This window comes from Staurois parvus, unplaced genomic scaffold (assembly GCF_062004578.1).
Source record: "Staurois parvus isolate SC_StPar_1 unplaced genomic scaffold, SC_StPar_1.0 ptg001206l, whole genome shotgun sequence".
NCBI lineage: Eukaryota > Metazoa > Chordata > Amphibia > Anura > Ranidae > Staurois > Staurois parvus.
This window is the reverse complement of record NW_028319002.1, coordinates 263,798-282,882: the sequence shown is the minus strand read 5'-3', so window position 1 is coordinate 282,882 and position 19,085 is coordinate 263,798. Positions and strand designations below refer to the sequence as shown.

The window sequence follows — 19,085 nt, the reverse complement described above, 5'->3', positions numbered from 1 at the left end:
GCCCACTCCTGACATCCACCCATCAAGTTATTTTAATATTTGCATAACTCCTCCCAAGAGCAACTCTAATACTTTCCTCTGAGGGTAATGCTGGGCCTCTAGTTTCTTATGGGTCATACTTGCAGCAGTCCGCCTAGGAACACCCACTCCTAATGGCCACCCATCAAGGCATGTTAATATTTGCATAACTCCTCCCAAGAGCAACTCTAATACTTTCCTCTGAGGGGAATGCTGAGCCTCCAGTTTCTTATGGATGTTATCCACAGCAGTCTACCTAGGAATGCCCACTCCTGATGCCCACCCATCAAGCTATTTTAATATTTGCATAACTCCTCCCAAGAGCCAGCCCATTGGTTTCATCAGGGCCTTCATCAGTGGTCTCTCTGTAGAGGTCTAACACACCCCCTGCCAAGTCAGAACTAGAGCTTTTCAAGGAGCAAGTCTAATGCTTCCCTCTGATTGGAATGCTGAGCCTCCAGACACATATAGGTGTTACCTACAGCAGTCGGCCTAGGAACGCCCACCCTTCAAGGCATGTTAATATTTGCATAACTCCTCCCAAGAGCAACAGTAATGCTTTCCTCTGAGGGAAATGTTGAGCCTCCAGTTTCTTATGGGCATTACCTACAGCAGTCCATCTAGGAACGTCCATTCCTGCCATCCACTCATCAAGGTATTTTAATATTTTCATATCTCCTCCCAAGAGCAACTCATACATTCCTGTGAGGGGAATGCTGAGCTTCTAGTTTCCTATGGGTGTTACCTACAGCAGTCCACGTAGGAACACCCTCTCCTGATGTTCACCCATCAAGCTATTTTAATATTTGCATATCTACTCCCAAGAGCCAGCCCACTGGTCATCACGGCCTTCATCAGAGGTCTGACACACCCCCTGCGGACTTAGAACTAGAACTTTCCAATGAGCAAGTCTAAAGCTTTCCTCTGATTTGAGCTCTGAGCCTCCAGTTACATATGGGTGTTACCTGCAGCAGTCCACCTAGGAACGCCCACTCCTAATGCCCCCCCCCTCAAGGCATGTTAATATTTGCATAACTCCTCCCAAGAGCAACTCTAATGCTTTCCTCTGAGGTGAATGCTGAGCCTCCAGTTTCTTATGGGTGTTACCTACAGCAGTCCATCTAGGAATGCCCACTCCTAACGCCCACCCATCAAGGCGTGTTAATAGTTGCATAACTCCTCCCAAGAGCCACTGCTTTCATCAGGACTGAGGACTTTTGAGAGGAGTACTGAGCAGGGTGCTGTGAAGTTTTCAGGAAGCTATGTATATCACTATTCACAAAATGACATCACTAGTCCTAAAATAAGGTATGCCATTATAACAGGTTTTATTCAAACATTTCATTGGCATGTTGATGAGGGCAGGGGGAGGGGGAAACCAGGGAAGGTAGAATATAAGCAGATTCATCTTCAACTTTAAGGATTGCCTTGAGGTTTAAGGGTCAGTAACTGTTGATTGAACAGTTATTCATTTGCTTTAGAATCCCTACTAATATGGAAACATCCCTGGAAATCTTGAAAGATGTTATTGTAAACTATGATGTTGATATCACATCCATATCTGCTGGATGGCGTATGTTGGATGAGCCCCTACTGAGAAACATAAGAGGAATCAATGGAATATCAGAGGGCTTCCATCATACTGTATTTGAATCACAGTTGGCTCTGGCTTTGTCCATACACTTAAACCATCAACCAATGGCCATAGTATTATGCAACTTACAGGACAATCTTTGCATGTTCACTTTAAGGTTGTGTTCACAAATGCGTTGGTTCTAATTACACCTCCGAATAGCAGTCTATGGTGGATCAGTGGTGGTTTTGGGCCACTAAATAGGTGTTCAGGAGGCGCCGTCTTTGCCTGTTGTTTTTTTTTCCCTGATCCCAAGGGGTGTTTTCAACATGGTTGGCACATGGTCCTCCCATAAACTTTGGCAGGTGGTGCCCTATATCAGACACACCCTATGAACTTAAATTTGCAAAGCATCAAGGTTGCAGCAATGTGGATGGACCTGAGTGACCGCCATGCTATTTTGTAAGTGGGATGTCACAGAATAGGTGGCTTGATCACCTGTTTTTATGGCCCCTTTGCCAACCATGTGAGCTCTTGCCTATGGAAAAGGGACAGGGATAGCAGATGTAGTATATGCATTCGATCCCTTGGAGAGCCTTAAGACCTAATTAGCCATATCCATAATCAAACACCCTCTCCATTGCTGTCATGCGTACCCCTAGTGTGGGTGTTCAGGTTCTACAGCTGGCTCTGTGTTTTTTACCTACAGAAGCTCCCTTTACCATATGGCAAGCAGGCCTACTGGTACTCCGTTGTCCCCAGGTCTACATTGCTATAGTGCCTGGCTACCACACCAGGGTAGGCCCCAGCTAAGCAAAGAAAACAGGTTCTTGCAGTTGGCAGCCAGGCAGAGTGGTCCAATGGCAGTCTGGGTTCAGGGCAGGTAGCATTCAGAGAGTAGTCGGGGTCAAATCTATGGTTACAAGGCAGGCTGAGTTCAGAGGGCAGTCCAAACTCCAATCTGAGGTCAGTAAGAAGGAAATCCAAACATGCTGGCAGGGATCAGGTGAAGGTCAAGGCACGGGAACAAGGCAGGAAAACAGGGAGCTTGAAGCACGTGTTGCAAACACTATCACAGACATGACATTAAGGGCTTGGCAGGCATGAAACGGGTTTGGACTCCACCTAGAGACTTGGTCTACGCCAATCTCCTTGCTGGCGATTGCAGTGAGAGTACAGCTCTTCCAAACTAAAAATGTAGGAATGAGACTAGCAGCTACCATGGAACAGGAGTGTTACACCCTCCGGGCAATTGTTATCACCTTCAGCAGTTGTGCAAATTGCTGTTCCTGAAGGTGAATATAGGTATTGAGCAGAACTAGTGCGGAGCAGAGGTTACTAAGGTTGGGGACTATTAGGTATTGAAGATAATGGGTAATGTTCTCCGTGTGGGAGCCGAAGGAAATTTTACGGCTGGGGAAGTTGGTACGGGAACTTACGTCTTGCATTGGAGCCCAGGTATGTCAAGATACGCAATTAGAATTGCCCCCAATCTTGGTAGATAAAGAGCATGGTTAGTAAGCAGTGATGTACCTGGGACTTTGGAACAGCAAGGGTTACACTCTCTCAGCGAGATGGAAAAAAAAAGAGCAGCACAAAGGAGTGAAGTTAATTAAAGCGGTGAAGATGTGGGCTCTATAATAAACCCATGTCTTGCCGCACTTTTATAGGCTTCCATAATTTGCCTCCCTTCTCCCAGCAACGTGCGCACACGCTGTAGGTCATTAAGTCCCCGGCCGCCTGAGTCTGCTGTCAGCGTGCACAGAGAACACAACCAGGGCGACGGCGCTCCAAACTGCCGGCCCCTTTTTCTTTTTTATGGCTCTCTTTTTTTTCCCCCTTTTTAATTGGCCTCTTTACGATGTGTGAGTAAAATAGATTGCTGGATCTCTGCAGTTTTATCACCCGCTGTCCCTGTAGGCTTGGCACAGAAGGGCTGAACGAAGAACGAAGAGTAAACTTTCGTCTGTCGCACCTTGGTAGGCTGATGAAGTCGGCGATGATACCTGCCAGCGTTTGTTTTCTACCAGACACGTACGCTGCAATAAACGCTCACTCCGTTTTGTGGAGCCACAGGCATCCATTTTGTTTTCTTTAGGTGTGAGATGGCGGTCAGACGATCTGCCTATCAAAACGCGTAATTTTGAGCGATTATGGCAAAAGCAGACGTTCCCGCATCGGAAGAGTATGCACATTTATGTGCCGAGCAGACAGACCTGCCACCAGCTTTGTCTCATGGGAGCAATGGCAGCCGGTGCAGGGAATTGATTCTCCTTTCGAGATGAGTTGGCTTGGAGGTGTCTTCAGGGGTTGCAGTCCGCCCATTGACCTAAGATCCCAACATGCAATAACTGAGTGGCGGCCATCTCTCTTATGAGAACTTCTAAGGTGCATTTTTTTACAAACCCCAAAGTGTGTCGTCCTGAGGATCTCCACTATCCAATGCCAAGCTGCAAAACTTGTAAAAAGGACAGAAACATGGAAAAGGTTAATTTATACAGCTTGTTTGTGTATTTATTTATTTCAGGTAGTTATATAGCGCCATCAAATTCCGCAGTGCTTTGCATATATATTGCACATTCACAGCAGTCCCCGCCCTCAAGGAGCTTACAGTTGAAGGCCCCTAACTAAGATTTATACATATACTAGGGACAATTTAGACTGGAGCCAATTAACCTACCAGCATGTCTTTGGCGTGTGGGAGGAAACTGGAGTAGCCAGAGGAAACCCATGCAGGCACAGGGAGAACATGCAAATTCCAGGCAGGTGGTGTCGTGGTTGGGTTTTGAACCAACAACCCTAGTGTTGCCAGGCAGAAGGGTTAACCACTTAGTCACTGTGCTGCCCATATATATGTATAGTGGTTGTTAACATTGAAATACAGCTCTGTATGAGTACAAACCAATGCACAATGTGGGGAACTGAAAAGTACCCTAGCAATTTTTTTCTGGTGGTATGGCCTTTTATTATGACTTACACCTTAAACTGCCGTCCATTTCAGTAGCTTTACCAATACATTCAACAGATTCAGGTATATTCTACTGGTGCTATGAGTGCACCAACTTCAAAAATAATTATCTCCAGTTTATCGATAATGAAACTGGAGGTAATTAAGGCCAACTGTAACAACCAGTGATGCTAATTGTGGGAGGAGCCTGATGGGGAAGCTGATATAGTTCCCAATCCTCCGTGTGGGCAGCAGCAGGCACTGGGTGGATTTTACAGCCAAAAGCAGGCTGTCTATTGGCTATGGATCTGCCCACTGCCTGATGTCCATCACAAGGGTGGTGGATCTGATAGGGAACTAGTGCCTTAGTTTCTTCATCAGGCTCTTCCCACCCAGTTACAAAAATCCTTGACTACTGTACTGTCTTTGTGACAGATGCAGTTGCGGGACGGGGGCTCAGCTGCATGGAGGGTGGAGTGTCTGTATGGACACTCGTTGTGTCTCAGCACACCATGCTTGCCCATAATTCATGTATCTGTTTCCAACGGGTACATGAATCTGTCGCCCACATCAATATTTGTCATGTAGAGACACAAAGGAATTCTGAATAGTGCAGTGGACACTCTGTATGATTTCCACTGAATGTTACTGTGAATGAAATTGAAAACAATATGAAGAGTATTGTGAAGACCTTGAATGTCAAGAGCCAGACATTGAGGAGTTAAAGAATCTTGTGAAGAACTTGTATGTCTAGAGCTGGACACTGAAGAGTATTATGACAACCATGTTTGACTAGAGCCAGATTTGGAAGAGTGTTGTGAAGAATTTGCATGTCTAGAGCCAGACGTTGAAGAGTGTTGTGAAGACCTTGTATGTTAAGAGCCAGATATTGAGGAATTGAAGACTGTTTTGAAGAACTTGTATGTCTAGAGCCGATGTCTAGAGCCTGACGTTGAGAAGTATTGTGAAGACCTTTTTTAACTAGAGCCGAATGTTGAAGAGTGTTGTAAAGGTCTTGTATGTCTAGAGCCAGACTTGAAGAGTTGAAGGGTATTGTGCAGAACCTGTATGTGTAGCCCTGGATATTAAAGGGTATTGTGAAGACCTTGTATGACTAGAGCTGGATGTTGAAGAGTGTTGTTAAGACCTTGTATGCCCATAGCAGGATGTGGAAGAGTTGAAGGTTATTGTGAAGAACTTGTATGACTAGAGCTGGATGTTGAAGAGTACTGTGAGAACTTTGTATGTCTAGAGCTGGACTTTGAAGAGTTGAATAGTTTTGGAAAGACTTTGTATGTCTAGAGCTGGCCGTTGAGGAGTTTTATCGTTTTGTAGAGATTTTATATGTCTAGAGCCAGACTTGAAGAGTTGAAGGGTATTGTGCAGAACTTGTCTGTGTAGCCGTGGATGTTAAAGGGTATTGTAAAGATCTTGTATGACTAGAGCTGGATGTTGAAGAGTACTGTGAAGACTTTGTATGTCCAGAGCTGGGCCTTGAAGTGTATTGTTAAGACCTTGTATATTCAGAGCCAAATGTTGAAGAGTCAGGCTATAGTGAGGACCTTTTATGACTAGAGCTGGACTTTGAAGAATATTTTTTTGTATTCTTTGTATGTCTAGAGCCAGACATTGAAGAGTACTGTGAGAACCTTGTATGTCTAGAGCTGAATGTTGAAGAGTTGAATAATTTTGTAAAGACTATGAATATCTAGCCCTGGACGTTGAGGAGTTTTATTGTTTTGTAGAGACTTTGTATGTCTAGAGTCAGACCTGAAGAGGTGAAGGGTATTGTGCAGAACTTGTCTGTGTAGGCCTGGATGTTAAAAGGTATTGTGCAGAACTTGTCTGTGTAGGCCTGGATGTTAAAAGGTATTGTAAAGATCTTGTATGACTAGAGCTGGATGTTGAAGAGTACTGTGAAGACTTTGTATGTCCAGAGCTGGGCCTTGAAGAGTATTGTTAAGACCTTATATATCCAGAGCCGAATGTTGAAGAGTTGGACTATAATGAAGACCTTTTATGACTAGAGCTGGATGTTAAAAAATATTGTCTTTTGTATTCTTTGCATGTCTAGAGCCAGACGTTGAAGAGCACTGTGAGAACTTTTTATGTCTAGAGCTGCACATTGAAGAGTTGAATGGTTTTGTAAAGACTTTGTATGTCTAGCCCTGGACGTTGAGGAGTTTTATTGTTTTGTAGAGACTTTGTATGTCTAGAGCCAGAAGTGAACAGCTGAAGGGTATTGTGCAGAACTTGTATGTCTAGGCCTGGATGCTAAAGGGTATTGTAAAGATCTTGTATGAGTAGAGTTGGATGTTGAAGAGTTGAAGAGTATTGTGAAGACCTTTTATGACTAGAGCTGGACCTTGAAGAATGTTGTCTTTGTGTTCTTTTTATGTCTAGAGCCAGAAATTGAAGAGTACTGTGAGAAATTTGTATGTCTAGAGCTGGACAATGAAGAGTTGAATAGTTTTGTAAAGGCTTTGTATGTCTAGAGCTGGACAATGAAGAGTTGAATAGTTTTGTAAAGACCTTGTGTGTCTAGATCTGGACTTTGAAGAGCTGAATAGTTTGGTAAAGGCTTTGTATGTCTAGAGCTGGACATTGAAGAGCTGAATAGTTTGGTAAAGGCTTTGTATGTCTAGAGCTGGATGTTGAATAGTTTTGTAAAGACTTTGTATATCTAGATCTGAACGTTGAAGAGTTGAATAGTTTTGTAAAGACGTTGTATGTCCAGAGCTGGTTGTTGAAGAGTTGAATAGTTTTGTAAAGACGTTGTATGTCTAGAGCCGGACATGGAGTTTCCCAACATTTCTCAGGCTGATACTGCTCTTTTATAACCCATTCAGTTTATTCTGCAAATCATGCAAGATTCAACAGGAACGCAACATTTTAATGTGAGATATGGGAAAGGATGATAGAGAATGTGTATTTATGATGTTTACCGGCTTCACAGAGAATCATCTCTCAATGTGTCATCAACAAGATTTTCTTTTTTCTTGTGTTTTTTTTCTGTCCAAGTAAATAAATCCACTGACAGCTTCATGCTCAGAGGCTTACAGGCTTTGGACAGAAGTAAGCTTGAAGGAAAGACTATGGGGAAAAATACTTTAATCTGGTAACTGTATGAGGTAATAACCTGTAAAGCTAGCATTCGGTATATGAACTCCTTTACATGCTTTTACTTTTTTATTTTTCTCCGCAATTACATGTAGCTCAGGCTTCCCGTCAAAAATGACAGTTCTAGGGGTTGGAACAAAGCATGCAAGACTGCCAGCGGCTCTCGCTGCAGTCAACGTTTGCTTATTTAGTGTAAACCTTTTATCCCCCCAAATGAGACCGCACACAGCAATTAAAAACGTGACAGAGACTGTTACTCTTCCCAATTCTATCCAAGTTAAAAATGTAAAGGAAAGCAACTTAGTGGAGTTCTGCTTTAAAAGTCTTGCACGGATTTCTGTATCAATAATTTTTATTGAGCAAAAAATAAATTTTACAAAGTGTCTGGCAGCTTTTATTTTCAGGACGCACCATTGATGAAAAAGTCAAAAGTACAAACATATGAGGGCTGTACCGAAAGTTATGCAAAACTGGGTATAACTTTTTTATTAACTTACGTAGGCCATTCAAATTTAACATGTTGGTAGAGTAACTTCCTCTGCAGTGACTCTTCTTTTTCATTGCAGGTAAATAATGGATTCCAAGCAGAAGCAACATGTCCTCTTCTTAATGAAGGAGTGGTGGAAGGCTACAGAATGTTTACGGAGATGACAACATTGACAAGATATCACAGATGGATGAAGTAGTTTCAAGAAGGGGAGACTGAAGACCACACAGTGGGATACCACCAATGTCAGACAGCCTGCACCCCTTCTTCCTCAAGAACTCAGCGACAGCACGTTGCTTCTGCTTGGAATCCATTTTTTACCTGCAATGAAAAAGAAGAAGAAGAGTTACTATAAAGAGTTACTCTTCCAACATGAAATTTGAGCCACCTTTGTAAGTCAATAAAAGAAAAGTTGTGCACACTTTTGCAGTACTTTTGGTATAGTCCTCGTATATGTCAAAGGTCTAGCATGGGAGAAGAAATTAGTCAACATCAGAGTCAGAGAGCAGGTTTTGAGTCCATGTTCAGTATGTTGCAGTGGTCTTGTTGCATGTTGGTAGAGTAACTTCCTCTGCAGTCACTCTTCTTTTTCATTGCAGGTAAATAATGGATTCCAAGCAGAAGCAACATGTCCTCTTCTTAATGAAGGAGTGGTGCAAGGCTACAGAATGTTTACGGAGATGACAACATTGACAAGATATCACAGATGGATGAAGCAGTTTGAAGAACGGGAGACTAAAGACCATACAGTGGGATACCACCAATGTCAGACAGCCTGCACCCCTTCTTCCTCAAGAACTCAGCGACAGCACGTTGCTTCTGCTTGGAATCCATTTTTTACCTGCAAAGAAAAAGAAGAAGAGGAGTTACTATAAAGAGTTACTCTTCCAACGTGAAATTTGAGCCACCTTTGTAAGTCAATAAAAAAACGTTTTGCCCACTTTTGCATTACTTTTGGTATAGTCCTCGTATATGTCAAAGGTCTAGCACGGGAGAAGAAATTAGTCAACATCAGAGTCAGAGAGCAGGTTTTGAGTCCATGTTCAGTATGTTGCAGTGGTCTTGTTGCAACCCAATCCATTTAGGCATCTAGACATGGTGAAGACTCCACTCCACCTCCACTCAAGGCCATGAAAGTGAGACACAAAGCAAAGATCCAGAGCTCAGTGGACAATCCACGTTTCCTGCTTCCCATGCAGTGCCAAAAAACTCACTTTCATGGCCTTGAGTGGAAGTGGAGTGGATAAGGTGCTTTTGAGAGAAGTCTAAGTTTCATCCTACTGTTCTTTTGATGAGAAAGCACAGCTAAGAGGATCTGTTATTGGGTTGGCTCCTAGCTTTGGGCCCTGTGCGGGTCAGTGTGTGGAGGTGAGTGGGCATTGCTGCCGTTTGAGGATTTTTGTACACCAGAGTGAAGATCACCTTGGCACTGTATCACTTGCATGGACTATAATTTTCTTCGGAATATCACAGATGTATATTTATCTATGGATTTGTTACAATATTTAATATGTGTTTTATTGCATTTATTTACATATACTTAGTTTGCAATAGTAACACTATTTACTAATTTCCCTCTTTGAGGGATCACTATTTATATCACTTAATGACCTCAATGGTTTTTACCTAGGGGTTAATCTTTTTTGTCATATATGACTTTTGCAGTTTCGCCACAGAGCACGTTTTGATTGTGTCAGCACGGTTTTGCACTTCAGTAATTTTCACACAGTGTATCATTTATGTATAGTATTCGATTATTTATATATATAGCGCTTCACTAATTTTTCACATATTGCGCGAATTGAAGCCTCTGTTTCTTTTTTTTTTTTTTTATTTAAATATTTATAAATTTCTTAAAGCAATAACAAAACACTTTCATCACATTCATAATAAAGATACATGACTATTTCTTATTACTTTTCTTTTTCCCTCTTAAAACAATACCCCCCTCCCCAAACCCCCTCCCCACTCTGCCTTCTTTCACTTCCTCATATCCAAAGCAAGAATATCCTTCCCTTCCATCCACTCTATATCTTCCTTCATTCACTTTTTCACATTTACTTCAGAGTTTTCCCATTTTTCCCATTTCGCATAATATACTTCCATCTTATCTTCCTGCATATAATAGAGCTTCTCTATCCCCCATAGTAATTCATCCCCCATATAGTAATTCATTCCCCATATTAATTCCTCCCTCATATAGTAATTCATCCCCCATATTAATTCATCCCTCATATAGTATTTCATCCCCCACAGTACTATTCCCCCCCAAGTAGTAAGCAAAGTCCCCCCTGTGTCAATTCACTTACCTTTGCTCCGCGCGTTCCTCTCGCTGTGTTCCCGCACCGTTCCGGTCTTCAGGGCGGACTGTGAGAGGAGCCTAGCTCCCTTCACGTTCGTCACGCTGCCCCGCCTACACACATCCTGACAGCCAATGTTTGCCACGCTCCGTGGGCCGGATTAAAAGGTCCGCCGGGCCGTAGTTTGCCCATTGCTGGTCTAGCCCAATATTTATCTCAGTTATGGTCTCTATTAAGTGTACTATTGTTTTCCAGAATACTTGAATTTTTGGACATTCCCACCAAATGTGATACACTGTCCCCTCTTCTCTGAAGCCTCTGTTTCTGTTTTCTCTGTTCTGTTTTTGGTCTTCTGCTGCTGTAGCATCTGTTTCAAGGTTTGATGTGTTGTACCTTTAGAGGTCTTTCTTCATACCTTTGTTATATCGAGTGGTTACTTGAGTTACTGTTGCCTTTCTGTCATCTCGAACCAGTCTGCCCATTCTCCTCTTACATCAACAAGGCATTTTCCTCCACACAACTGCCACTCACTGGATATTTTCTCTTTTTTCTGACCAATCTCTGTAAACCCCAGAGATGGTTGTGCGAGAAAATCCCAGTAGATCAGCAGTTTTTGAAATACTCAGACCAGCTCTTCTGGCACCAACAACCATGTCATGTTGCACGTCACTTAAATCCCCTTTCTTCTGGTTTGAACTTCAGCAAGTTGTCTTCGCCCCGTCTAGATGCCTAAATGCCTTGAGTTTCTGTCATGTGATTGGCTGATTAGCAATTTGTGTTACGAAGCAACTGAAAAGGTGTACCTAATAAAGTGTCTGGTGGGTCTAAAGGATATAGGATATGTTTAGTCCATGGCAGAGATACCCGTCTCACATTTATCTCTGTATTTTCTGTGTGAGAGCACTCATGGTTCTGGAAGGTGGGATACATGAAACGGGTATGATTTAAGTTTCAAGTTTCTCATGATTTACTGTTGTACCAGCTGGGAGGCAGATCAATTTACCTGAGATCCCTCTGACTTCATTACAGCAATAGAGCCATCTATTCTCCCCAGGCACAGAAGTGCCAGAGCTGGCAGGCAAATCGTCTCATTTGAATAGATTTAAATATTGAAAATATCTCATTTCAATAAATGTAAATGTTCAGCGCAACTTCTTGGTAGGAATTCCAACACTGAACAAGTGGCCGGGACAGGGTTGAATTCTGGTGCATCTCTTTATCATCTGCAGACCCTAAGCAAGTACCATACATGCTTTCCAGTAGGTTCCAGCGCCAGTTTGTAAGTTGAGGGCCCAAATGGGTCATGTAAAACTTGAATAGTTTTTGTTTTGCACCAATGATTTGGATGACCGTGATATGGGCTTTCCTGTTGCCAAAAATTTGTATTTGTAAAATAATGTTAAGACAAGTTTTTTGTTTTTTTTTAAAGTCCGCAAACGTGCAAACTACAACGATAAACCCGTAAGTGATCACAAAAAAAGTGCAAGTGCGAACACCACACGAAAAAGTGCACTGAGGGGCGTGCTTTTGTCTTACCCCTAAAGGGGCTGGACCACTACCCTGATCCCCCGGGGCACGAAGCTCCTGACTGGGACAAGGTTCCCGTTTGGTCCTTTTGGCCAAAAGGCCTGGTGGACCACCGTTCCTTATGCCCAGCCGAAGCCAGACATCCAGTACTTGGTCAGGGGGCTCTCCCGGAGAGAAAACCCCCTAGGGATCAGGGGAGGAAGGAACCAAAAGGCCACACATCCTCCCCCTAGACTTCAGGGAAGGCCCGAGGACCCACACCCTCCATCCTGTGAAAAACACACACAAAAGCAGAAAAAAGTGACAAACGTGGGAGTGAAATAATTAAATAAATAGAAAATAAAAAAGTGGTACCGTGCCAAATTGTGCACAGACCAGGCCCTGAGGCCTGTAGCAAAAATTGCCCTGAACTTAGCCAAAAGGCCTGGTCCTTAGGGCGCTGTGCAAAAAGAGTGTAAAAACAGTGACCATGTGCCATCTTCACACTGTGGGGTCCCACACCCAGGTGTTACTAGTGGCACCCCTGAGGGCGTCTACTCAGGGGGCACTGAGTTTGCGGACTTTCTGCCTTCTCAGCCCCTGGCCAGACAAGGTAGATCCGTCCAAATCAGGAGGTACTGGGTCCTTCCGGTCTCCTCAGGGGAATTACTCCCAGGGCCCCAGCTTAACTCGTGGGCTCCCCGGTTTCTGTCCCCCCGGTACTAGCCTTCCAGACCCCCATCATACCAGTGAGGGTACTATACAACAGCCATCCCCGCAAAGCTAGAATGGCCGGGAGCACCCCCACTGGACACTGATAAGAACAGATACTACACTTGATCTTAGCCAAAAGGCCGAGAAGCGATGTTAAGACAAGTGTAGTGCTCGCTCCCGTAGGAGCCCGCTGTTTTAGGTCCCTAGGGTCTTTTTCAGTAGTTGCAGCCACAGCTCCTTTGACTCAATAATCAGCTCAGGGAAATGCTTTTCTGATGCTTTTTTGCCAAACTTGAACCAGGATAGGTTTAGGGTAACCATGAGAAATTCCAGTAACTTTAGCAGCAACTTGAGGACCTTAGTTCTCCTTCTAAGAATCCAAGCACAGTCCTTGCAGCTGTCCGGTACCTGACCGGAGGCTGCAGTAGAGAGAGGGCTCCCCTTACGGCTAAGTGCAGTGCGCCCCTGGAGGTGGAAACAGGAGGTGCAGTGCCCAAAGAAGCACGGGTTGCCAGTGGTGTTGCTGCTTGGAAATGTCTGATGAGATGGAACCCGTGGGTGCTCCAGTTGCAGGAGGAGTTTCTCCAGAGAACATGTGGATCCCGGAGGATGGGTAGTGTAGTCAGTAGCCAGAGCCAGGATAAATATGGAACAGCAGACAAGAACAACGTCCGGATCAAGCTGGGGTCATACACAGAGTAGCAGCAGACAGGAGCAAGGTCAGGATCAAGGCCGGTAACAGGAAATCAGCAGGAACCTCCGGAACACAGGAACGGGAGGGGCTGACGATAATCCAGCAATCACTAAGCAGATCTGCAGTCCTTATAAAGGCCACTGAGTGTCAGCAATTAGTGCACCCTGCGTCTGCTGGTGTGTTTTCCTGCACAGGAATGCTTTATTACGCGTCGCCCCGCCTATGCGCAAGCGCACTTCTTTGCGTGAATTGCCGCATTTGCCTGTGCTTCCTCGTCTTTTCCTCTGACAGCAGCAGAACATATTGGGTTGAGCTATAGTAGGACACCAGGAGCCATGGCCCTTTTGAGCAATGCTGACTTTAGTACCAGAGGGTTTTCAGCAGCACACAGTCTCAGGGATCTTTCACACCAGTCTCCCCTGATACCAGACCAGAAAGTCCCTCAGTCATCTCCAATTAGTTTTAGTAGAATAGGCCCCCAGCTAGTATAGCTGGGACCTCATTGCACAGCAGACACATGGCAGACCTACCTAGAAGGGCAGCAGCCCTCCAAGCTGAGATCTCCTCCTCCTAGGGCAAGACGCTTCTGTTCCAGGCCCCCGGCTATTTATGCTCCCCCCAGCCACCATCTGGCTGGGCACCTCTCCCCAATAATTGGCCAGGATTGCATAAAAATTCAGCTGCTTATTTGACTCTCCCAGCCCACAATCTTCCAAAACCTTTCCAGGCAGACAGGGGAAGCAGCCAATAAAATGCAGAACAGACCAAAATAATCACATGCAGCTCAACTGATTACAGTGAGCCAAGAATTAAATTTACCTAACCTAGCACTATCTAGGAGGATCTACACAAGAAATTCCACATTATTGTTTAACTCAAGGGTAGAGACATCAGATTATACTGGAATGTCTGGCTCGGGTCAGGAGTGAGTGGTGGTCTGCTGATGGCGCCCTATCATTGGAGTGGCCAGGAAGGTTCCTAAGGCACAGTCTCCAAGGGTATCTGGGCTACCATTGTCTGGCCCAGGGGCGGACTGACAACTCATGGGGCCCCCGGGCAATAGGGGATCATGGGGCCCCGTGTCCTTCCCAAACTCAAAAAAGCCTATGAAAAAGGTACCAGGGGCATCTCATGGGGCCCCCTACTGACCCCGGGCCCTCTGGCAGTGCCCGAGTTTCCAAATGGTCAGTCCGCCCCTGGTCTGGCCCCAAGATATGCTACAGGGCTTGTCTATGGACCAGATCTGGAACCACCAGGAGAATGTGCCTTGCACGTCAACTGAAGTATACTTCTGATCAGGCCATTTGGTCGGAGAAGCAGCTGAAACCTGAATAGAGTTTGAGCCATGCACAGTAATTTGTGTGCATTTGTCAACTCTCAAATGACCTTTGAAGTCCTTAAATGGTTAGAGTCATATCTGGTCCAGGTGTGCACCACCATGACTGATGCAGACTATAGGCTAAGATGATGTCCTCGGTGGATAAGATGGTAAAGTTCCATCTCAAGCGATCCTGTTTTATTGTTCGGCAAGTTTGCTTCCCTTATAATCATGGAGACACTAGGGATCTTGCATTCCCCTCATGCACAAGAGTTCCTCTTTTTTCTGCTGATATGATTAGTTTGTTGTTTTCCCAATGGATGTTCTCTTATTACAGCGCTAATGATGTGATTTTAACTGATAGATGACCCCCCCCATCTCCCTTCAGTTAGAGGAAGTCAATGCAATGGTCTGTCTCTACCTAAAAGTCAGACGCACATAAAAATATGTAATGAAGTACAATAAAATCATGCAATGTACTTAAATGAAAAATATGGCGCTTTGTTGATGAGTTACATTGTGGATGGGGCTTGGGTGACCTAATCCATGAGGGTCTCTTAAAAACACTGTATGCAGCTCCTCTAACAAGGTCTTGAGTATCCCATGGCGCACATGAGAAATGAACTAAAGAGGGCGCCAGCATCTAAGTGTAGCAGGTTGTAACCCTACTACACTTAGATGCTGGCGCCCTCTTTTGTTCATTTTTAAAATGTACTTAAATGACCTGGAAAGTCATTATTATTATTTCTTCAAAAGTAGTAATTTTTTTTTCTTCTAAACTGGTTAATGGTGGGACTACATTGCAAATGTCCTAACCACTGCCTTCTATTTTCTCCACAGCCCCTCCTATCTCCATCGCAGTGATCGCTGCCGATACGCCGGCTCCATTCAGCAGGTACCAGGCCCAGAATTTCACCCTGGTGTGCATTGTGTGCGGAGGAAAGCCAGCTCCACAGGTCAGTGGTAACCTTGGAGAGTCTTCTTACTGATCTCTGCTGGTATGTGATGCCATTGGCATGAAACTTCAGGCGTGAATGAATTAGAAATTTGGTTGATATTCCAGGTTTGTAAACTATTATCCATCTTATTTAACAAGGCAAGGAGTAAAGCTGATGTGCAAAATGTTTGAGGATGCCAACCTATTGACCTACTAGAAATCATTTCAACCAACCTGACCCTAATGAACTGAAACCGGATCTGCTGCTATGTTCTGCACATCGACATTACTTTCTGCTTTTTAGAATGCGTCTCATCAAATTACAAAAGTCGGTGATCTTCTAAGGCAGCTAAGAAAGCATTCTTGTTGTGTTGTAGTAAGAAAGGTTGCTATGCCAGAAGTTCTGTACGATGGTGGAACACACCAATTGGCATCTGTGTGTCCTGGCGAATCTTTGGTGTCACAGATTTGCCAAGCCTGGAGGTGTTGCCCGGTCTCCTGACTGACCTGACTGACAAGCCAAGAGATGTGCTGCTTGAGGGTCAGACGAGGAAGAGGAAAGAATGTTGGGCAGGGAAGGAAGGTGATGTCATCAAACTATTGGTTCTACCACTAGACCTTTCAAAGGACATTCAGGGGGTCTATGTATAAATGTTTTCACCCAAGATTCACCCAACTTTTATCCAAGAGTCATACATTTTCCTAGTTGGATTTACCTGGAAAAAGGTAAATGTTGGGCAGGAGAAAGGGACTCCAAGAAGTTGATGTCATCAACCTACTGGTACTGCCTTCAGACTTTTCAGAAGACATGAAAGTGTCTATTTATAGATGTTTTCCCTCGAGATTCACACTTGTAACCAAGATTCATTTTTTTAATTGGATTTAATTGGTAATTTTCTGTGAATTATGGGTGAAAGTTGTGTTCGGGCTCGTTCACACTTGACTTTATTTCTAACTCTTGCTAAACGCCCCTATAGCGTTTGGGAAGAGTTTTTAACGCTCCTCACATGCTCCCCAAAACGCCCTATGCGCAGTTTTAAGGTGGTTGAATATTAAAACTGCACAACAAATGCCTATAATGAAGTTAAATGGTAGTAACGCTCTGCAACCACCTCACAACCACACCGCAAATGCCTGCCAGGTGTTTGCAGAGCGGCACCATAGACTTGAATGGGAGGCTTCAACTCCTCCTGACTCGACACGAGGCGTCAGTTTTGCCGCGACGTACTTCAGTGTCAACAGTACTGTGTGCTGCTGTAAGGGATTTCCGGCAAGGAGAATCGCGATCGGAAATGCGCATGCGCGCAGGAATGCATGATCGTGCGCATGCGCGCAGGAATGCACGATCGTGCACATGCGCGCATAAGTGCACACGCACGGCAAAGATTGGTGCCAGACGGCCTATTTAAGGAGTGCCTCTGCTTATGTTCAGTGCTGACTGGTCTTCAGCTCCCCTGTGTCCTGCTTGTTCCTCACCTGACTCTGATTGCTCTCCTGATACTGGTTCCTGACGTCGGCTCTGCTCCTGACCTTGGCTTTTCCTTCTGATTCTGTACCGCGCTGCCCGACTGTTGATGACCCCGGCTATTCCACGACACTGCTCCAATCTCTTGTCCTCACTACCTACCTTGCTCTGGTGCACGCCTGGCAATCTGCAAAACCTGCTCTGCCTACTACTACTGTGCCAAAATCAGAGGATCATCAACCTTCCAGAGTCATCATCTGCAAGAGCTGCAAACAACAACTACTGGCACTCTTGTTCTCCTGGGTCCTAGACTCCCTCTGTTCCAAATCCAGCGGGGTCAGGACTAGTGACACAAGTGAGACCGACCTCGTCATTTCAGTCTCCCATCAGGTACGTGACAGCTGCCATGTACAGTATTTTCATAGACGTTTGAGAAGCGTTAAAAACGCTTCCCAAACGCCTGTCTGACGCCTGCTGACAAAGCTAGTGGGAACTGAGCTTTAAAGCCCAAGGGTCCTTCCAAGGGTCAATTTTCAAAGGGTGAATTTGAAAATTGAACCTTGTAATGAGGGTGCACCCGCACTGCAAAGGCTAAATGTTGATTCTAAGGGAGAATAGTAGCAATTTTACCTACCTAATCCTCCACAAAATTTTTATTTCACTCATTGTATGGAACCATTTATGGATCTGCCTATAGGAGGGCGTGAAGCTTTTCTTTGGGCAAAATGTTGCCTATTTGGACGCCCCTTTCTCCTCTGTCAGTGTCAGTATGTAAATGTAAGGCATCACACTGTTTTTTTATTCATTGGCACTTCTATCCCCCTGTCACTTGAGATTTGCGCTCCGGCCTCGCGCTCGCCGCAGTAAGTATTTTTTCAGTCGACACTTCTAGATAAAGAAAGCCGGAGCAGAGAAAGGAGCAAACATCATTATGACTTCTTGTTCCTTCCGCTGGTTCCTTTTACCGCGGCGACAATCTAGGCAGGCGGGCCTCCTATTGACAGAATCGACCTGCTAAATTAATACATCTTAATGTGCTTTGCAGATTTCTATCGAGCTCTGTGTTTTCTCCTCACCCGGCAAGCGGCGAGGCTTTTATCCTCTCCCTCCAATTCCCTTTGAGCGCGAGCGTTTTCCAATCAGTGCATCTCTTGTTTTGTGTTCCACGCTCCCCATTCTGCCCATTATTCATCCTCTATAGTCGGAATGCATAATTTGGTCCTTTGCCCCTCTGCAGCGAGCGCCGTTTGACAGATGCATTGCTATGTTAAAACACTATTGAGAGGGGGTGGGGGGGGGGGGGGAGAGAGCGCACATTTAAACAGCCCGTGACTTGTTATGTCATTCAGATTAGAAAAAAAAAATCTATTTGATATTAAATGTCATTATTCCGCTTTTGCTGTTAAACCCTCTTAAAGCTGCATTCTCTCCGGCAAACAAGCGCCATTAATATAGCCGTAATGGCACCTGAAAGACTTTAGTAGCGAGGAGGCGGCATTTGTGCTGCGTAATTGGCACTAGAAGAGGCATTTTGTCCTGCGACTCCCGCTGTTAATGCATCGAGTGACTTTCCAGTGATATTATCACGCGGCGGTGTACACACCTGACTGCATGGGATGTGTGCCGGGAGACGGGATCACATTATCGTTATCATCCGTATTCTTAAAGGACACCTGTCTGGAGAGGAACATGGAAGCCGCCGTTGATGGCTTCACAATCTGCGAATGCTGCGTGCTTGGGCGACCTTCTGGTGGACATACTCTTAGTCTCTAAGCCAGAACAGGTGGGTGGATGGGGGTTTCTGTCTTGACTGCTCTGCGTACTTGGATCAAGAATGGCAACAAGAGGTCCAGGATAATAACCAGGCCACTAGAAGTTTTGGAAGGTTGACAATGGTGGTCTCCATGTTACTCACAGGAATGCTGCGTGCTTGGGCGACCTTCTGGTGGACATACTCTTAGTCTCCAACCCAGAACAGGTGGGCGGATGGGGGTTTCTGCCTTGAC

At 44.8% G+C, this 19,085-nt stretch overlaps 1 protein-coding gene and 1 pseudogene across 1 annotated transcript in view; one reads left to right on the top strand and one right to left on the bottom strand.

Annotated features, from left to right (window-relative positions):
- IGSF21 (immunoglobin superfamily member 21) overlaps positions 1-19,085 on the top strand; it is a 467,300-nt gene that overhangs the window by 304,280 nt on the left and 143,935 nt on the right. The window contains exon 4 of the mRNA XM_089660114.1: positions 15,518-15,633. Within this exon, the coding sequence (XP_089516240.1) occupies positions 15,518-15,633 (116 nt within the window). The remainder of the gene's footprint in view (positions 1-15,517; positions 15,634-19,085) is intronic.
- LOC149438216 (U2 spliceosomal RNA) lies at positions 12,644-12,817 on the bottom strand (annotated as a pseudogene).